At 46.3% G+C, this 21,650-nt stretch overlaps 1 protein-coding gene across 1 annotated transcript in view; it reads left to right on the plus strand.

Annotated features, from left to right (window-relative positions):
- Positions 1–21,650, plus strand: part of LOC127205081 (uncharacterized) — a 176,460-nt gene that overhangs the window by 13,384 nt on the left and 141,426 nt on the right. The window contains exons 2-6 of the mRNA XM_051164240.1: positions 7,807–7,977; positions 11,434–11,506; positions 11,737–11,847; positions 19,252–19,365; positions 20,566–20,760. Of these exons, the coding sequence (XP_051020197.1) occupies positions 7,835–7,977; positions 11,434–11,506; positions 11,737–11,847; positions 19,252–19,365; positions 20,566–20,760 (636 nt within the window). The 5' untranslated portion in view covers positions 7,807–7,834. The remainder of the gene's footprint in view (positions 1–7,806; positions 7,978–11,433; positions 11,507–11,736; positions 11,848–19,251; positions 19,366–20,565; positions 20,761–21,650) is intronic.

The following is a 21,650-nucleotide window of genomic DNA, read 5'->3' on the forward strand; positions in this document are numbered from 1 at the left end:
TAAATTGATTTTCGTTTAGTCAACTTTATGAAGTCTGTCTTATCCTGCTTTCAGCTTCCTTTTCTGAAGACATCAAATGCAGACAACAAATTCATTTACCCCTTAAGCCTCTGTTTATACCATACACCTGTCTTTAATACTTTTTCTCTCATAGTCTTACATAATTGGACAAAATTAAATTTTTACTTTTATATAAAATTTAGACTAAATTTTCCCTGTTATCTTGTGGTCACATACATTGTCTAAAAACAAAAGGGTATATCAAACCTATAGTTAATGATCCAGTTTTTTGTGTGGGTTTTTTTTTTTTTTGTTGTTGTTGTTGTTGTTTGTTTTGTTTTGTTTTTGTCTCTAAAACTTACTCAGGCATTGAAATTTTGCTCAATGGTTGCCAAATGATTAACTTGCTGTTAGTTTAAAAATTAGGAAAAATTTTATGTTTAATTAGGTTTTTTATAAGAAAACGAGCCCACGTTTTATATTTATTAGAATGGGTGTTAGCATTCTAACATTCTTTAAAAATATTAGGGCAGCATAAGGCTGGACTTTTAAAAATATATTTCCTTTACTTACTCATTCAAAAAATCTTTGAGTATCCCCACAAAAATCTCAGATATTCAAACAATGCCACATTTTATGGAACATAAACACAGAGGCAAAGGTTGAGGGACAGAGAGCAGGCAGGCACACTTGGAATCTCTCAAAAACGATTTTATAAGTGAATTGTCCCAAAGATTAGTAAGACCTTCCCAACCCCACCCTCACCCCCACCCCACCTCACGTCTGTGTTCTGGTATTAGTCATCAAGATCCATCCCACCCCCTCACTCCCCCACCCCCACCCCTACCAACCCCCCCTAAGCCCTCACCCCTGCCAAATGACTTTGGGAATCCCAAGAGAGTAGGGCTCTTGGGGTTTTGCTTGTGTTTGAGCCAGGGTCTCACGGCGTAGCCCTTGCTGTCCTGGAGCTCACGATATAGTCCAGGCTAGCCTCAAATTCCCAGAGCTCTGCCTGCCTCTGCCTCCCAAGATATGGGATTAAAGGTTTCTACCAGCATACCCAGGCCCAGCCCTGGCCCCAGCGCGATTGTCCGTGTGGAGGCAGCACGCTGGATCTGGACATGAAGAAACCTATGAACCACCGGTTGGGTAGGGCTCAGGTTCTAAGCAGCAACTACTCGTGTTGACTGAGCGTGCGTAACTAAGACGGCCTCTTCGGTGCAGGGGAGATGGTTCAGTGGGTAGAGCGCTCGTCGTGAAAGCAAGAGAACTTGAGTTTGGATTCCCAGCACCCACACAAAAGCAGACTATAACATGTGTTTTAGAGCAGGGGCAAGGTTTCAGAGACAGGACCCCGCCCCCCTTGCTGGCCAGCTAGCCTAGCCAAAATGATGAGCATCGGGTTCAATGGAAGGCGTTTGTCTCAAAAATTAAGATGGAAGATTGATAGAGGAAGTCACCTCATGTCGCCCTCTGCCCTCAGACAGGGTGTTATCATGTAGCCCTCCCTGGCCGCCGTGGAACTCCCTATGTAGATCACACTGGCTTACCTGCTGTGTGCGTGCGTGTGTGTGTGTGTGTGTGTGTGTGTGTGTGTGTGTGTGTGTGTGTGTGTGTGTGTAGGTCAGAGGGCAGTCTTGAGGGGTCAGCTGTCTTTCCATCTTCACTCCTGGCATTTGTAAGCAAGCTGTTTCTTTCAGTGTGGTGCCGCCCTGTGCATTGTGGGACAACAGCCCTCCCGACCTCTACCTGCTAGGTCTTGAGATCATCCCACGCAGACTTGATTTTGGCAACGAGTTGTGTCTCCAGAAGTTAGCAAACGTTACCAGAGCAGGAAGAAGTCAAACTCTCTCTTGGGTAAGAACCAGAGAGACACAGAGTAGCTCCAAAGAAGCACACTTTCACCTAACAGATGAATCCCAGCGATCTTCCGGGCTCTGGGGCCTTTGGAGCTTCCTTCCTCCTCTCCTCTCCTCTTCCCCTTTTCCTTCCTTCCTTTCCTCATGCTTTCTCTTCTCCCTCTTTTCTTGCTTCTGTCTCTGCCCTCCCTCCCTCCCTCCCTCCCTCTCCTTCCTTTTCCTCTTCCTTGCTTCTCCTTTAGTGCTACAAAACTTTGTCTTTTGAGAGAAGGTCTTACTGTGTAGCAGAAGCCAGCCTGGACCTCAGCATCCTCCTGCCTCAGCCTCCTGGATGCCAACACCTTGGCGGTATGCCTGTGATTGCCTAATCGGATGTGGGTTGAGCTGGGATTACATAGATTTACTAATGCCTTACTATCGTTTTTATTTATTTATTTTTGTTTCCACAGAGATCTTTTTTTCCCCCCTTCACATCTTGACCTGGCTCATTTGTAAATAGAGTTTTGTTTTCTTTTGAGAGGAGGAATAGAAGTTGTCCGAGAGCTTGTCAGATTTCTCCCAGGGGCAGCCCATGTAGTTCTAGATAAGTCAGCAGCAACAGTTCACTTTGTATAGCAGCTGGGCGTGGTGGCGCACGCCTTTAATCCCAGCGCTCAGGAAGCAGAGGCAGGTGGATCATTGTGAGTTCAAGGACAGCCAAGACTACACAGAGAAACCCTGTCTCAACCCACCCACCCTCGGGGGTTGAAGTCACTGGAAAATATGTGGCGTGTTTTCCTCTTAAGACACTGGCCATATTTTGTTTTAAGCTGTGTGATGCAAGATGCTAAAGAGGCAAACTAAAATCCCTAAAGGACAGAACTAAGTGTGTGCGCATACGTGTGCTTGTGTGTGTGTATATGCAGGCACACACGCACACACACATTCACATGTAGGGGGCATATGGGTGTTGTCAGATTGCAGTTTGGACCCAAGGCTGACATTGCTTTTGAGTATTCTTCCGTTGTTCTCCATTGTATTCACTGAAGAAGGTTATCTCAACTTTACCCAGAACTTGCTGATATGGCTAGCCCGGCTAGCTAGCTTGCTCTGGGCTGGAATCATAGGCAGGCTGCAGTATCTTCCCAGCATTTACGTGGGTGCTGAGGATCCGAACTCAGGTCTTCGTGCTTGCACAGCAGGCCTTTTAGTCAGAGCTTATGCAATTCAACTAAAATAGGGCTTGGAAGGAAACATACAGAGCTCAGTGTGTTACCTCACGCATTAAGGGCTGGCAATGCGGCTCACGGGCGAAGCACTCGCCTAGTGTGGGTGAAGGCCTGGGTTAGACCCCCAGCGCTGGGAAGAGGTACTGCAAAGCAGATGATAATAATCTCAAGGGCTGGAAAATGAAAAGCAAATTAAATCTGAGATCTAAAAGCTACAGCAAATGGTGACTTGGAGTCAACCAAAGACTTAAGTAACCTTAAATATATATCGGCCTTTTAAAAAACATTAATGGAATTGATACACTCCCCAAACAGACTGAGATAATCCTGAGAAATCATGAATATTAATGTAAAAATATATCACCTTAGGCATTCTATACACATTACAACATTGAGGCTTTAAAATGTCAAGAAAATACAAAATGGCCCATGAGATTAAGCAAATATTTATTGTTGTTGTTGTTTTGGGGGGGGTTGGTTTTGGTTGGGTTGGGGTTTCTTTTTGGGGGGGGCGTTTGTTTTTATTTTTGTTCGGTGTTTTATTTTTCAAGATAGGGTTTCTCTGTGTAGCCTTGGCTGTCCTGGACTCCCTTTGTAAACCAGGCTGGCCTCGAACTCACAGCGATCCACCTGCCTCTGCCTCCCAAGTGCTGGGATTAAAGACATGTGCCACCACCACCTGGCAGCTCGTGGAATTATTAAAAAGGAATACTTACAAGAAGAAGAAGAAAAGGAAGAAGGGAGGAGGGAAGGAGTCATCAGAACTCATGAAAAAGATGGTTGACATCAGTGTCCACCAGGAAATGCAAATGCAAATCCTATCACTTCACACCGGAGTGTGGTAGCTTAAGGAAAAAGTAACAAGGTTTGGCAAGTCCTCAGGGAAGCTGGACCCTCACACCTTACAGAAGGCATATATAAGCTCACACAGGTACTCTGGGAAATATCTGGAAGTTGCCCACAAAGTTGAAGCAGAGTTAACATTTGACCTAGCAAGTCCACTCCTGCATGTGCACTTCCCGGGAACGAAGACCTCTGCACACAAATACCTGCATCTTCAGAACACCGTCATAACAGCCCCAAGTGGGAACAGCTCAGGAGCCCGTCAGCCCACGAGCTGGTGGAACGCCTTGCAGCCACACAGTGGAACGCTGCTCAGGCCCTGAGAAGGAATGAAGAAATGGGCGGGCGTGCTGGCACATGACTGTCATCTCAGCTCTGGGAGGCCGAGGGCGGAGAATGGAGAGGTCAAGTGTGACCTGGACTAGATAGCAAAACCTCGTCTCAAAAACAAACAAAAGAGGAGTCATGTCAGCGCATGCTGTAACAGGAATGGGTCTTTAAAACGTTAGGCTAACTCAAAGCAGGCTTCGTATGGTATGATTCCCTTTATACGAAACGCCTAGAATGGGAAGATGTATGTTGGTGACAGAAGGGGAATCCATGGATGCCTTCTGCTGAGAGGGCGTGGCCTGGAGGGCGGAGACTGCTGAGAGGGCGTGGCCTGGAGGGCGGAGACTGCTGGGAGGGAGTGGCCTGGAGAGCATAGCCGGCTAACTTGGATCTTTAATTCTGGGGTAAGAGAGTTGAGAAACGATGGGTATACAAAGCTATGAAGACACTGACTACATTTTACGTGAATTAATTGTGTAAGATGGAAATTATATCTCTACTAAGCTGTTAAAAAGATAGTTATCGCCAGGCAGTGGTAGGGCACTCCTTTAATCCCATCACTTGGGAGGCAGAGGCAGGCAGATCGCTGTGAGTTCAAGGCCAGCCTGGTCTACAAAGTCCAGGATAGTCAAGGCTACACAGAGAAACCCTGTCTCCAAAACAAAAACAACAACAACAAAAAGATAGTTATCCTTCAATTTTTGTTTACTTGTGTGTTTCAGGCACAAATGAAATAGGCAATATGAGTTGTCACATGGAGAATATTTTTAAAGTTTTTATATTATTGTGTGTATCTGGGGATTGAATTCAGGCCATCAGACTTGTATAGTGCTTTTGTCTGCTGAACCAGACCGCCAGCCCTCATATGTAGCTTTTAAGAAACTAAATCTGGATGGGCTGGGAGATAGCTCAGTGGTCAAGACTACTGAGTGTTCTTCCAGAGGACCAGAGTTTGATTCCCAGTACCCACATGATAGCTCACAACTATCTGATTCTAGTTCCAGGGACTTGGGTGAACTTTTCTGGCCCCTGTGGGCACCGCAAGTATATGGTGCACAGACATATGCAGGCAAAACACCTATATGTATAAAGTAAGAACAAATAAATAAATCCCACAAAATAAGCCAAGCCTGTAACTGAAACCCCTCCTATAAAGAAAACTGAAAATTAACATGTTTTTAAGTGAATTATCCCAAAAATTTAAAGAAGAAATAATGCAGGTATGCCTTCTGTTTTTTGTTCGTTTGGTTGGTTTTTGGCTTTTCAAGACAGGGTTTCTCTGTGTAGCCTTGGCTGACCGGGACTCAATTTGTAGACCAGGCTGGCCTCGAACTCACAGAGATCCACTTGCCTCTGCCTCCTGAGTGCATACCTTCTGTTTTTATAATAAAGAGAAGAGATTCTTAATGACTTGGTTCGTAGAGCCGGCATGATTTGGACCTCAGAGTCTAATAAAACCTTTATGACAAACACAGTAGGAATGCTACTGAAGTAACTCAAGGGACTCACTTTCACAAAACCCAAAGAGGCCCTACTGCTTCCTGGCACACAGTAGGTGCTTTGTACCTGTTAGCCACTCTCTCCCTCCTCCCACAAACAAACAGCTGTTTTTTTAAGTCTGTTTAAAGCTAGGCACAGGTGCTCAGCAGCCATGGCTTCCTCTGAGCTGCATCCGTGTCACGGGCGATTGCCAGACAGTCCTCCTCTTAGGTCGCTTTTCTGAACACTGCACTCAACCACGAAGAAAGTAAACAGCACAGGATTAAATGTTCTCCATCCAGAGCTGGGAAGTGTTGAAACTGCCCAGGAAGTGCAGGCTGAGTGCCTGTCCTCTGGGAGCAGGGTCAGCCTTCTCCTCGGCTGCGGCTGGGATGCAGCTGTTACAGCAGCTGTTCACTTGTTTGCCCAACTGGAAAGGATGCTGCCAAGTGGCAAATCTTTTCCAAAAGAGCGTTTGACTTTGCTGAGGACAATAACAGTGCATTTTATTAAGCTCCAGCGGTGGGCCAAACAGGGCAAGTGTGTGTGACTCAGCAGGTCTACAATCTAGTCTGAAACGATACTCATTCCATTTTTTAATATTCGTAAAAAGAGTAAGTAGGCTCCCCAAGAAAGGCTCTGCACAAAACATCCCCATAGCTTAATTGTTTATTGAGGTAATAACAGGTTAGCTTGAGAAACTATAAACGAAAGGAATTCAGAAATATACACCAGCCTGGTACCATCCGAACTCCTGTGTTTCCAGCCCTGTGGAGGCCGTAACAGGAGGCTGGTGAGTTCCAGGCCAGTTTAGGCTACATAGTAAGATCCTGTCTATGCCGGGGGGTGGTGGCTCACGCCTTTAATCCCAGCACTTGGGAGGCAGAAGCAGGCAGATCGCTGTGAGTTCGAGGCCAGCCTGGTCTACAAAGTGAGTCCAGGACAGCCGGAGCTACAACACACAGAGAAGATTCCTGTCTAAGAGAGATTGGGGGAGGGAGGGAGGAAGAAATGAAAGAATGGAGGACACAGGAACTTAGAAACGTTAAAAGGGGGAAAAGTTTAAATGTAATATGATGTCACTCCCGTGTCCAGGACACGTTGTAGGCAGCAGAAACTGTAACGGAACCCTTGCAATTCATGGCTCCCGGGACTCGTGGACCAGGCTGCCAACTTGCATTTTTAAGTCTTAACACTAAAGACTTTACAAACAAGTATGCTGAACTTGGCAAGTAAGGCTAGGTTGGGAAACCATCAGCGATCTTTACTCAATGGTAAAATCGGAGTGTTGACTGGAGAGGGAGGTAAAAGTAAGAACACATGCTTGACGCAGTGAGCGTAATTTTCTAAGCCCAAATGTGCAAGGCTCACGATCAGGCTAAGACTCTCCATTCCTGGCCTATTTCCGAGCCACAGGCTCATGTGTTCAAACCCACTCGTGGAGAGATGCCTCGTGGCTGGAAGAAAACGACTGCGTGGGCTGGCGTGGGGTTAGAAGTCAGCAGATGCTGTCGTTCAGATCTTCGTGGAGACCGCGGAAGTGGGGCAGGGAGCACCGCGAAAGTGGGGCAGGGAGCACTCCTCTCCCGTTAATCAACTCTTGAGGTCTAAGCGGGAGCAGACATTCTTGAAGATTAGCCCAGTTGAACAAAGATGCGTGGCCACTGGGGACTCTAACCTACTTTCCCCTACTGTTCGCTAGACAGCAATTGCAGCAGAAATTACATCTTAGCGTGCCAATCCTTCCATTGCAAATAGTGGGGGTGGGGGGGCTGTTGAGATGGGTCTGTGGGTAAAGGAGCTTGCCACCTAGCTTGACCACTGGACGACCGACGGCTCTCCTTGGAACACATGTGAAAGGTGCTTGGAAAGAAAAACGGACTCCACAAAGCCATCCTCTGATTTTTTACGCATACACCGTGGCACGCTCGCTCTTGTGCCCACACGTCGTTTATGCACGCATACGTGCGATTCAAACAATCGCAGCACCTTCCAAAAAGCCTAGCCTGACTATACGGAGAGGGTTCGAGCCTCCCAGATTGCTTGCTGAGAGAGTGCTGCAAAAGCTTCACGGTCTTCTTTTTCAGGCGTTCAGAAAAACACCAAATAGAAGCCATGAACTTGGACGGTGCGTGTAAACTCCCCTCCTCGGAAAGGGTACGGCTGCTGGAGGAGGAGCTGGCAGAAAAGCTGAGCGAGCTGAAGGCTGAGCTGGAAGCACAGGAGCTCCTTCCCAGATCAGCCAGCTGCGTCTTCAGGTAAACTCTGTGTGCGGGAGAGGGGAAGAGAGGGGAAGAGAGGGGCGGGCGGCGCTGCCATTCTCATCCTACATGCTCCGTCTGCCCGCTCTTTTTCTTCAAGGACGGTTGACACCATGTCAAGCTCAGATTGATGGCACAATGGTTTCCAGTGCCTTCCCCTCCATACCAAGTACTAACAGGGCCCATCCTTGCTTAGCTGCCAAGATCAGATGAGGAAATCTGGGTGCTGAGAGCGCTGCGGGCCACCGAGCATGTGTCCTTTCCCAGCGTGCCTTTAGTATTTCAAGAACAATCAAGGCAAACTGAAGCTCAAGGTTGATCTTATCTAACGAAATGGGGAAATACTGTGCTATTTTCTAGGTTCCAGAATCTACTATATAAATGAAAATTTTCATTTTACCTAATAAACCCTTGGCAAGACACTTGAAAGCTGACATAATGCTAGACAGAAGGAGTGGATTCTGGGAAATATTCTGTCAGGGGCGCTTTTGTAGGTGGTTCCTGCTCATCGTAGCCATCAAGTTGCTTCAGAGGAGCAGAAGGGACAGACCACTGAGTGTTTCCCACTCGGGACCTTCATGGGCATTTCTGTTAACATGAGAAGCTTGCTGGTTTGAGGGTGTGTGGTGTGGATGGTCAGTGGGGTGGGAAGGAGAGCAGGGGCAGACACAGTACTTTCAAGCGTTTCTACTTCATTCTGAAGATGGTTCTTTTTGCCAAGACAGGGTCTCTCTGTGTAGCCTTGGCTGTCCTAGACTCACTTTGCAGGCCAGGCTGGCCTCGAACTCACAGCGATCCGCCTGCCTCTGTCTCCTGAGTGCTGGGATTAAAGGCATGCAACACTACACCCAGTTTTCAAAGCTAGTTCTTAAGAACAGGTACTCCACATGCCCCAGGTGTCTGGGGCAAATCAAGGATCGAGCAGTCAGGTGGAGGGAGTCACGGGACCAGGCTCTTAGTCCTTTATTTGCAAATAAGGCCAACGTGCCTCGCCTACCACATAAAATTATGAGGATCAGGTGACAATGCACACAATTTTGAAAACTATGAAATTCCAGAGACAAGTGTTGATATTTTGGACCAGACAAGTGACTCCTCGTTGTGACCCGTGACAGGGAGGTTTCTAAAGGGACGTTGAGAGCACAGTGAAGGAAAATCCAGGATACCTGTATTTCTCTGTCACCCTAAGGCACCTTACACTGTAGCCATCTGGAAGAATCTAAATTCTAAAAGGTGCACGTTAGCTGTTTTCTAATTGTAGCTTTAGTTCCAAGGATAAATGGAAATAAATACCCACTCTTGGTGAAGCACTTTAGCATTCTTTTTTATGTTTCTTTTCCTCATTCTTTCTTTGGAATCCCTATGTGTTACGTGTGAGCACAGGCCAGACGTCAGAGGAAGGCTGCACTCGTGTGTCGGTCCTCCTCACCTTCTGCCTTTCTGAGACAGGTCTTCTAAGTCTATGTATGCCTGGCTAGCTGCCCCCTGAACTCTCCCATCTCCACCTGCCAGGATACAGGCACGCACACTGAGCGCCAGGATGATGACATGCGCACTGAGTCTGTTCTGGGGTCTGTCAGGTTCTCACACTTGCACGCCAGGCATTTGGTCTACTCTGCCATCCCCTCAACCCATCTTTTCTTTCTTTCTTTCTTTCCTTTCTTTTCTTTTCTTTTTTCTTTTTTATTTTTACAAAATTATCTTCTTTTTTTTTTTTTTTTTTTTTTTAAATTACATTCTTTTCCGACCCTAAGCCCTGGACCTTGCACTGCTGAATAAGTGGACAAATACATGTCACAAGAACATTTGCTGAACCAATGAGCTTTTCTTGTGGATTGGTCCCTTAGGCTCAGTGGCCTCTTTTAGGTCATTCACAGAAACGCTGAGGTTAACTGAGAGGAATGGCAAAACTTGAGCGGAGTTGGGCGTGCCAAGGACAGGAGACACAAACGCAAGGGAAGCCTCCTTCTGTAACTGCGAGCCAATAGCTGAGCTCTTTCTTGACGGTCTTTGCTTCCCCAGCTCCATGAAGCTTTAGAAAACAATGTACCTATGATAGATGGCTGATTTTACTTCCAAGACCTCCTCTTCCTCCTCCTCCTCCTTCCTCCCCTTTTTCCTCTCTGTCTCTCTCTCTCTGACTCTCTCTGTCTCTGTCTCTCTGTCTCTTTATGTCTGTCTCTCTCTGTCAGTCTCTTTGTCTCTGTCTCTCTCTGTCTCTCTGTCTCTGTCTCTGTACGTGTGCGTCTCTCTTTGTCAGCCTCTCTCTCTCTCTCTCTCTCTCTCTCTCTCTCTCTCTCTCTGTGTGTGTGTGTGTGTGTGTGTGTGTGTGTGTGTCTTCCCCCGCCCTGCCCCCTGCCCCATTCACAGTCTAGGAAAAGAGGTAAGTGATGGATTAACCTGTAGCTTCAGAAACTGTGTCCAGGTGGGTGCTTAGGCTTCTTGTGGCCTAGGGTCTTGTCGGCTTGGGCCACCCTCGCCTAGTGACCATGCTAATGTTTTCTGTGTCACTTCAGTTCTAGGATTTGTGCTGTCAAGGTGAGAACACCAGTTTGCTTTTCTTCCTGTCCCTTAGTTCTGGAGACTGAACCCGGGGCCTTACCCATGCAAGACGAGTGCTCTGGCCACTGGGCTACACTCCCAATCTCCTAGTATTCAATAGGACTACTCTCTGACAAGGGAACACATGAACGGTGTATTTTACAGCATTAGTGGAGGACTCTTGGGACCAAGTGAGCAGTTACCAACCCAGATGATATTGCAGATGGCTGCCAAAATCCCATCTTGCGAGTGTGGGGTCTGCTCTGGGATGCTGTCCTCCTGCATTCCGGTGCTGCCAAGCCTCGCATCGCCTGCTGAGCCCCATGGGGACAGTGCTGGTCTTCTGACCCCGATCTGTTGTCAGGCTGAACAAAGGACCCCCTTGCCTGGATTTGAGCAGCTTCTCTTCCATGGCTGCTCCATGTTTCCCAGGGTCCAGCCATGCTCCTGAGAAAGAAAATTTAGTTAAAATTTTTTCTTTAGTATTTCCCATTTGATGTTTGTGAGTTCTTTCTACCCTCTGATAACCCAGTAAGAACATAAAAAATAAAAACATTTTGTTTCAGTGACAAGGTACACATTTTCTGTGTCGACTAAGAAGAAACAGCAAGGCTTAATATGCACACTGACTGTCAGAAAACAGTACAAGTGCGGAGGAAATAACTCACCATGCGTCCCTCTGTGCACCCTGCGGTAGGGACCTGGGAGAAACCAGAGGACAGACTCTGAGAGGCGAAAGAAACTGGCCAAGGGAAGGGTTAGCAGAGATCAGCTGTCTGACCAAGATACACCCCCAAAGGGACAGAGTGATGCACTCATCCTGAAAGGAACGGTTAGGTAGAGTCACAGAGCGATCAGGCCGGCCACCAGCTTTCCGTAACCACAGCTTCTGTTGGTCAAACTCTTCTGCAGCTCCGTTCAAATACCAAAGGACGTCGCTCACTTTAGGCGCGAGCGGGAAGCGGCTCTGAAAAGAACTCTCCGGGTGAGTAGGACCATGGGTGGCTTTAGGATGGGCACACTCGATTTTGCTAATTAGGGAAGTATTCGCAAGAAAATCTTACCATTTTGCAAACAGCTGATGTTATCAAAACAGTCACTCCTTCTGGTCACCGTTAGGAAAGTGCAAATCACTGTCTCCTTAGAGAGATCGGATTTTTTGACATTTGAAATTTGGTAGATAAAGGATGTTTGAAACTCAGTGTTTGGGTTTAGGTGGCCGAGTCCAAGCCCCTTGTTATTCAGGCAGATGTCCTGCAGAGGGAGCTAGAGAGCTGCCTACGGAGAGAGTACACGCCGGACAATCTTCCTCTGCTTCTGCTGCAGGTAGGGGGGTCATCTTGCAATCTGAAAACACACGCGAAGTGTATTGGAAATGTGTCAGTAGGCTGGCTTTTCGGTAGATCAAGTCAGGTGCTCTGGACATGGGTACTTTGCAGACTTGGTGTAAATGCTTTCTTTAGCAGAGACCGTTTTGTTTTCTAGGCTAAATTCAGCTTTAAGTTGCTAGGCTGAGAGACTGACGAGGGTCTAAGTAAATACTGTCTGTGCAAGAAAACCGCGTACACCTTCCTAAGGCTAGGAAGACATTCTTGAAAACTTCTCTTGAGAAAATAACTCAAAGTGGGAAAATAGCTTTCCATCAAATTGCTGCAACATTCTAATGAGAGAGTGTAAGAGGGGATGGAGGAAGGGGGCGGGAGTGGGGGGGGCAGCTTTACTACTGACAAGAGAAAAGCAAAACAACGTAAATTGCTACTTGATAAACTCTTGTTCTACCATTAAATGTTCATGTTTTGCATAAGGTGTTATTATATCTTGTAATATTAATTAAAAATTATGTGTGTGCATTTGATAATGCGCCAAATAAAGTACAGAAGAATGACTAATGCTAGGTGGCAGGACAATGAAAATCCCCTGAACTTTTATGTAGCTTCTCAGTTTCCTATGGTCATGTACCATTTCAAACCTTCAAATGGTCTGTCCTTCTGTGAACTCATTTAAGGTAGCCCGTGTTGTGAGTCCTTTCCCTCACGCACAAATGTTAGTTCTTTTGTAAGCAGTTAGTCTTCATCATGAAGGATAATGAGATTCTGTTTGCAAGATAAAATCTTGTTCATTCAGAATTTTCTCCCTACAACTGTCTTCCTCTCTGCCTCCTTCCCTCCCTCCCTGCTTCTCTCCCTCCCTCCCTCCCTCCCTTCCTGCTTCCCTCCCTCCCTCCCTCCTCCCTCTCTGCTTCCTTCCCTCCTCCCTCCCTGCTTCCTTCCCTCTCTCCCTCCTCCCTCCCTCCCTCCCTCTTCCCTCTCTGCTTCCCTCCCTCCTCCCCTCCTCCCCTCCCTCCTCCCTCCTTCCACCTTCCCTCCCTCCTTCCACCTTCCCTCCCTCCTTCCACCTTCCCTCCCCCCTCCCTTCCTTCCCTTCCTGCTTCCTTCCCTGCCCTCCTACCTCTTCCCTTGCCTGTTTTTGTTTGTTTGTTCCCCCTGGAACTCCTTGTTGATTCTCATATATCAGTGGTCCTCAGTGGAGGGAGAGGAAGGGGAGGCACAATAGATATTTGTCTCCTAGAGGTCATAGGGCAGTGTCTGGAAATGTTCTTGGTTTTCAGAATTTGGGGGCCAGGCAGTGGACATATACAACTGGTGCCCTCTCATGCTTACTTACTAGTGGCTACAGAAGATGCTGAACACTCTAGCGCACACAACAACCTCCTGCAACTAAGGATTATGCTGCCCCAATTGACGACAGTGATAAGGTTGAAAATTTTCTAGAACAGTGTGAAAACCATATATATATATTCTTTACTGTCTGTCTGGAGCGCTTTCTTCATGTCACTTGTGCTTCACGTCGGCCAGGGACACGTTCTTACATGTGTTCATTATTTTATAAAAAATTATTTTTCTCTGATTTTATAAAGCTATTTTTGCTTGGTATAGAATTCTAGACTGACAAAAAAAAAGATATATTTATTATATAGTGTTCTGCTTGCATGTACACCTGCCCACCAGAAGAGGGCACCAGATCTCATTATAGATGGTTGTGAGCCACCATATGGTTGCTGGGAATTGAACTCAGGACTTTTGGAAGAACAGCCAGTGCTCTTAACCTCTGAGCCATCTCTCCAGCCCGAGGGACTGACCATTTTTATCATTCATTATTTTAAAGATGCTGCTCTCTTTCATGGCTTGAATGGATTCTATTCCTGAATACAATGTAATCCCTGTTGTTTGGCTGTTTTACACTCTTATTATTTTTTAGCTGTTTTATTATAACATACATCATGAAGTTTTCTTTGCTTTTCTCGTGCTTGGAGTTAGACCTGACTTTTCGGACTGTGCATTTATTAATTTATTTTTTCAAATGAGGAAAGATGTCTCTTGGCTGGCTATGGGAGGCTTCATCTGAGGGTGACTTGTACAAAACTCACAACACTCACCTCAAAGAGACTAAGAGGTCATTTGTTCTGGGGCCAGATATGTGTGACCACGGCGTGGGAAAAGCATGGATTCAGGCTATGTCCTACTCCAGGTTCCAACATGGTAACCACACCATAAAGTCCTCATGGTAACTTAACAAAGAGAAGTCACGAATCGAGACACTTCAGATAGATCAGTGGAAGCCTCCAGCAGGCAGGGTACAACAAATCAGGAATCCCAGCTATGGGCCCGGAGGCTGTCTGGTGGCATTCTCAGCCTTTTGGTTGGGGGAAGCTAATTATCTATGTGCACATTTCAAAGGACTTACCTAACAGCCACAATGCCGTTAGGTCAGACACAGAGGTGGGAAAGGAACGGCTATTATAGAAGCTAAAGATAACTCAAGGTAAATTGTAATTAGGCTTTTGAGCTGCAAAATTCCAATTCTCTATTGTCATTGACGTTCTGATTTCTTAGACAACCAGTGCTCAATGCAAGGTACAATTTCCTTTTCCTTTTCCAGTGACTTTTGTTCACACCTGGCTGTGCTACGGTAGGCAGAATGCCATGATGGGAAGATGGGCAAGAAGCGAGCTGTTCACTTCTTGGTTGCCAGGAAGCAGAGAGGTCACTTTTTAGAACAAAGGCCCTCCTGGACAAGCCGCTCATTTGTGAATCCATAAGTGGATTAATCCATTGATGACGTCTGAGCCACCTTGATCTATTCACTTGCCAAAGACCCATCTCTGAACACTGCTGTTCTGGGGACCAAGCTTCCAACACACAGTATTTGGGGGGGGGGGATTCTTTTTTGCTTTTTAAAGATTTATTTATTTATTATGTATACAGTGCACATTAGATCTCATTATAGATGGTTGTGAACAACCACGTGGGTGCTGGGAATTGAACTCATGACCTCTGGAAGAGCAGTCAGTGCTCTTAACCTCTGAGCCATCTCTCCAGCCCTTGGGGGGGATTCTTAAGGTCCAAATCATAGCAGTCATGCTGGTGATAAATGCAGATGCTGGATTAGTGCCCAGGCCTTCAAATATGGACACCAGTGTTAACTGTCACGGTGCGTTTCTGTTCAGAACAGACAACAGTGACTGCCTAGCGAAGCAGTGACGTCTGGCAGCTGCCTGCCCAACTATTTAGCTCACGAATCACCTTTTCACCTCCTTCTAAGTTGTTTAAGTCCCAGTAAAATATGCTCAGAGCTAGGCGATTTACTGTCCTTGGAGGCCAATCCCCCCTGACTAAGTTAGCATCTCTATGGTTTGGTTTCTGATCCATAAGGAAGGCCATTTCGGTACCTTCTTTCAAGGACTTAAAGACTAAACATTTTAGGGGCTGGAGAGGTGGCTCAGTGGTTAAGAGCGTTTACTACTCTTGCAGAGGACCTGGCTTCCATTTCCCGTACCCACATGGCAGCTCACAAGTGTTTATAACTCCAGTTCCTGGGGATCGGATGCTGTCTTCTGGCCTCTCCGGCACAGGATGTGCACAGTGCACAGACACACATTCAGGCAAAACACCCATAAGCATAAACAATGTAAAATAAAAATCTGTTAAGACTTTAAACATTTTTGGGCCAAAGGGGAATATAGCTCAGCTATTAAAGGCCTTAGCAAAACCAAACTCAAAACATCAAAATAGGCTTCAAACATTTTAAAGTCTGACTCTCAAATGAGCAATCAGTTCTGAAAACACCTGCTTCTCTCAGTATTCTGGCACTCTGTGTCTCCTTTTAGGGGTTATAGAAGATTCCAGAAAGGTGATTGTTTCACTAAGCTAATTATCTCACCAGAGAGAAACCTCTGACCCTCGGAGCTCTCTTTATTTGCCCTGGTCTAGGTCCAGACTTCTCATTTCTACCGTGTCCCCAGGGACCAGTCCGGGGATCAAACTCTGGTCTTCAGCCTTGGCGGCAGTCATCTTCACTGGCTGAGCATCGCTCTGCAGGAGTACTGCTTAAGCTGTCCCTGTAGCAATGAAAGAACTGCTTTCTTAGTGAAAGCCCCGCCCTGTCAGCCCTGGGAGGAAACGGAAATCAATTCTTAGCCTGGGAAATGCAGTGTTCTTCTCTTTCCTTGCTCTAGATTGTGTTTCCCAAAACCACATCTCGTGCTCTGTCTCTGTCTGTCTGTCTGTCTCTGTCTCTCTCTCCTTTTGCTGCTTACTAAACTCCTTTTGCTGTTTGTCTTTTCCCTTTTTTGTTTAGTAAAAATTCTTTCCCCCCCCCCCCCTCTGGCTGCCTGGACCCCCTGTGTGTTGCATCACCCTGGACAACCAGCATGAGTGTTATCATTTTTTTAAAAAAAACTTTTAAATACTGTTTCTTTAAATATAGCTTTTTAAAAATGGGGTTCTAGGAGTGTAGCTCAGTGATAGACTGCAGTGCAGCACGCACACATTCCTGGGATCAATCCCCAGCACCGAAACCTTCTATTCTGCCTGCGTCTTCTTTAAGCCACTTCAATTGCACATCCATGAAAGCGTTTCTTACTGCCTCATAAAGACAAGATCCTGTTCCCTTTTGGATTTATCTTTGTTTGCTATTGGTACTTCATTGTGTGAAATTCCTATTGTTATGTCTTCAAGCTTACTGAACTTCTTTGATTGGTTGTTTGTGTTTTGAGACAGGGCTTCTCTGTATAACTCTGGCTGGCCTTGAACTCAAGAATCTGCCTGCCTCTGCCTCCTCGGCTGGGATTAAAGGCGTGCGCCACCATGGCCCCAGCTCAAGCTTACCAACTTTTATCATGCTGGACTCAGATCTACTTCTAATCCAGTCCATTCAAGATTTTGTTTCAAATATGTATTTATTTTTAACCTTCCAGACTTTCTCCCAGATATGTTCACATTTTGTTTTCTTTTTTTTTTTTTTGAGTATCACAAAAGTTTATTTAGCAAAAAGTTTCATATGAAAATGTACAGGACCCAATTCTATATCACAGTCACACAGGCTCTTTGGGGAGGGATGTGGGTGCCTCTGCTGAACATTGTTTAGACTCTTTCCAAGGCTTCCAGCATGATGCTGCTGTTTCCTCGGATGAACACCATTCCAATGTTGTTCTGTTGCCTGCTGGTTGCCATCTCTACAAGCTTATCAATCACAAGGTTCATGAAGGGGTCGGGCTCAGCATGACAGCAAAAGGGGCAAGTGAGCTTGTTTTCACTTTTTGAATGTGCTGAGCATACTGTAAAAGACTTTTAAAGTTTTGTTGGTTGGTTTTGTTGTTGTTGTTGTTTTGGTTTTTTGTTTTGTTTTGTTTTTTGAGACAGGGTTTCTCTGTGTAGTCTTGGCTGTCCTGGACTTGCTTTGTAGACCAGGCTGGCCTCGAACTCACAGCGATCTGCCTGCCTCTGCCTCCCAAGTGCTGGGATTAAAGGCGTGCACCACCACCGCCCAGCTGACCTTTAAAGATTTTTGCTTGCTAATTTTGTTGCCTCTGTCAGTTCTCATCTTCTCATCAGTAACTCTTCTTCTGTCCTTAGATAATTTTCTTGTTCTTTTGCACATCTAATCAAATCTTCACTATTGGACACTGTATGTTTTATATGTCCTGTCAAGTGTTGGACTTTGTATAGGCAAGCTTTTAAGTTACAGGTCAACTTCCTCCTTCCAAGGCGTTGCTTTGAGTGTCTTTAGGACACATCTTGGCTCTAGGCGTGGTATGTCATTGTTACCAAAGCCCTGGTATGAGCCGGGATGTCTCGGGTATGCAGGGAAGACCCTTGCCACTGGTGACTGGTCTGGGAACATCCTGCAGTTCTGTGTGAAAGCCCCAGAGCTGATGGGCTTAGGTCCCAGGCAGCTTTACATCTGCTGAACGCCTGGCGAGGTACTCCATGGCAGACCTGTGAGCATCCATGCAGGTTTCTGGAGCCTCTCTCTGCCTGGCTTCCTCCTCGCCGGTGCTGTGGCCTACAAATCCCCCTGGCTCTGTTCATCACATTTCTAGTTCTCTGTCCTTAACTCAGAGAGGTCCCTTCTCAGCTCAGGGTTTCCTTTTCCTCCTGTGCCTCTGAAGCATGAATGGGGTTCTTGACTCCCGGGAACCATGGCAACATGGTTGTCTTCATGCAGGGCCAGGAAATAGTTGCTTCATGTAGCCTGTCAAAATTTCTACTTGTGATGAAAGGATATGACAGGACTTGTTTCTTCACAGACAGTGTTATTTTTATCACCAGAGAGAAAATAAAGAGATTAACTTAAAAAAAAGAAAGACATTTGCATGACTGGCATTAAACCCTTAATCCCCCTGCCTCAGCTTCTTGAGTGCTAGAATTATAGAAACATGCCACTGCATGTAACTATTTTTAATTATAAACAAAGGTTTTCAGTCTGATTTTATAAGCCATAATCTTAGTGTTTTCCTTTTTTATCAGTACTCTGTGTGCGTGTGCAGGGACGTGCCATGGCGCCCAGGAGGAGGTCAGTGGACAACAGTGTGGAGTTACTTCCTGTCTTCCACCTGTATATATGGCGCGATGGCACTGGGGTGACATTGGGATGACACTGGGGTGACGGTCTCAATTGCATAACAAGTTCCCCTACCCAGAGAGCCACCTCACTGGCCTGATAATCTTACCTGTAATGTACTTTTGACTCATAGCATTAAGTATGTGCATGTGTGCGGGGTCCGTGGATGCATGGATGCGTGTGTCTGCTTGTGTGTTTCCTAGCAGGAACTCTCAAGGGTCACTCCTCAGGTGCCATTTACCGTATTCTTTTGAGACAGGATTTCGTACTTGGAATTTGCCAACCAGGGAAGGCTGAGTGGCCAGTGAGTCCCAGAGACCTACTCACCTCCGCCTCTCTCGAGTGCCGTCACAGCTGGCGGCTGCTCCTTTTCTTTTTCCTTTTTCTTTTTAGTTTTCTTTCTTTTTTTAAATGGTTTCTGGAGCTGGAACTTGGGTCTCTGTGCTTTCCTGTAAAGCATTTTACTGATTGAGCCATTTCTCCCACCATAGTTTCAGCTTTTTAATCCAAAATCTCAGCTTGACTTTACACCCTGGTACACTGGCCACAGCTCACCCTGATGACTGAGCAACTGGCCAGCTCCTTCAGCAGCAGGTGCCAGAGACCGACACGTAGCTACTTGGTCTTGCTTTACGCTCAAATTATCCTGAGCCAGACCTCATTCGATGGTGTCCCTATAGGGACAAACAAACAAACAAACAAACAACAACAACAAAACATGTATCAAAGTAGCCAGAGACTGATTCACCTATTAGTGTTCTTAAGACTCAGTCCAGCCTCGTCCTGTAAGTATAATCTGGTAAAAGCTTGTTTTTGTTGTTGGTAAAGTATTACACAGAGAGAATTACCCAGCTGGCCCAGAGTAAATATGAGCATATGTTGAGGTGGAAGCGGCTTTGCCAGACCAGTAAGACCATGGAAGAACTCTACCCTCTTTACAAGGTAGGAAGCCGGAAGCAGAACCTGTGAGCTATATATGTGTGTGTATGTCTTTGTTTTTGTCTTTGTTTTTTGTTGTTGTTGTTGTTGTTTCTTTTTTTTTTTTTTTTTTTTTTTGGGGGGGGGGTTTTGAGACAGGGTTTCTCTGTGTAGCCTTGGTTGTCCTGGACTCACTTTGAAGACCAGGCTGGCCTCGAACTCACACCAATCCGCCTGCCTCTGCCTCCTGAGTGCTGGGATCAAAGATCCGGCTTAAAATGCAATTCTTAAACGACTTCATTTTTATTTTAAATTGTGTGTGTGAATGTGGGTTAGTCCACATGACTGCAGTGTTCACGGAGGCCAGAAGAGAGCATCAGATCCCATCTAAAACTGGAGTTACAGGTGGCTGTGAGCTGCCTGGTTTGGGTGCTGGAAACCCAACTCAGGTGCCCTGGAAGGGCATTTAGTATGACTAAACACTGCACCCTCTCCAGTTGCCTGATATATGTATTTTCTAAGTGAAACAACATGATCAGCAAACTTGCCATTGTTTTAAAGGGCAATGTGGCTGCCACGTCTTTCACCTCCCTGGTCGTTAGGGTGGTCCTGACGTCCTTCTCCTCTCTGTTCCCCGTGTGTCCTCTGAAGCTACTTGCTGGGTTGAAGATGACCTTAGAGGAGGCCAGTTTTAGTCAAGGGTGTACAAGTAACTGTACTCCTTTGTTAAAACCTCCAAACAAGTTCTCGAGGTCTATTTGTAGTCAAGCTCCCAAGACTGAAGACACACCCAAACTGTCACCACATGTGACTGTCTGCCTTTCCATTTTAGAGAAATGCATGACTAAAGGCAGGGAAGGAACCAATGGGGATGCCTCCTCAAGTGTCCTGCCGCAAAGAAGGAGAAGACAAGAGTCCCTACTTTTGTTGTTGTTGTTGTACAGGGACTCTCCACATAGCCCAGGCTGTCCTGTAACTAACTGTGTAGCCCAGGCTGGCCCATACTCACATACCAAATAGCCTCCTGCACTGACTATCAAATTGCTGTCCCTCGGAGTTGGGGGAGGGTGTGACCACTGTGTCTCTCAATCGAATCCAAACTGTAGAAGGAATTGGGGATTCCAAAAATTTCCTTATTTGACACCCCTACCCCACACCCAGATAGCATTACAGAGACCAAAGTTTGCCAACAGCCTGTGTTCGGTTTGTGTCTCTTTTAAACAGAAACAGGTTGGCTACATCATGCAGGAGTTCAACGATGCAGTTCAGAGAGCAGAAAGATTGTCAGTTGCTAGAGAAAACTTCCTTATGGGAAAAAACAACCCTGCCAACCTCATGACTCCGGACGACCTGGCGATTTACACCAGGTGGTTTGTGTGCCACCTGCACTCTCTGAGGACCATCCACCACTTCCTGCAGGTAGTAGGAACCATAGTGTGCTGGTACAGGCCCTCAGGGGAAGGGGAGAAGAGGAGGCACAGTGGACCCCACATCACCTGGTTTGGGATGTTCACTGCCCCACACTGTACCAACAAGAAAATGATGGGTTGCTGGAGTCTGGAGAAACATTCCCTAGCAAACACTGTCAATTTGGTTCTTTCAAAATTCTTCTCAGGGGCTGGAGAGATGGCTCAGTGGTTGAGAGCACTGTCTGCTCTTCCAGAGGTCCTGAGTTCAATTCCCAGCAACCACATACATGATGGTGGCTCACGACCATCTATAACGAGATCTGGTGCCCTCTTCTGGCCTGCAGGTGTACATGCAGCTAGATCACTCATACATAAAACAAATAAGTCTTTTTTTATTTAAGTACTCCTCACAGTCGGGTTTATAACCACTCAGTTCTTGCTTCTGTTGGTTTCCTAGAAGTCATGGTCTTCCATTTACAGATGCTTTTTTACTTGGCAGCCTTAATGGGGAAATCATATGTCAGGATACTTGTCCCAGGCCACACAGCAAAGCCTTAGCCTTTGCTGGAAAGTAGCAGAGTCCTGGACTGGCAGGAAGAGGGATGAGTACATTTCTATTACAATACAATGGGTGGGGTAAAAAGGAGGAGCGGAGCTAGACGTGGTGTTGTTATCTAATCCCAGCGGCTTTGTCAGGAGGATCTTGAATCTGAGGCCAAACTGGGCTCCACAGTGTGTTGCAAGTTAGTGAGAGGAATGTTAACTCAGAACATGGCTGTCCTAGCAAGAGATCACATCCAAAGACCTTCCAGGTCTGTGTGATCTGACTAGATTACAAACACGCCTTTAATCCAGGAGACAGAGGCAAACAGATCTGAGTTCAAGGCCAGCCTGGTATAG

This window comes from Acomys russatus, chromosome 21, assembly GCF_903995435.1.
Source record: "Acomys russatus chromosome 21, mAcoRus1.1, whole genome shotgun sequence".
Lineage (NCBI taxonomy): Eukaryota > Metazoa > Chordata > Mammalia > Rodentia > Muridae > Acomys > Acomys russatus.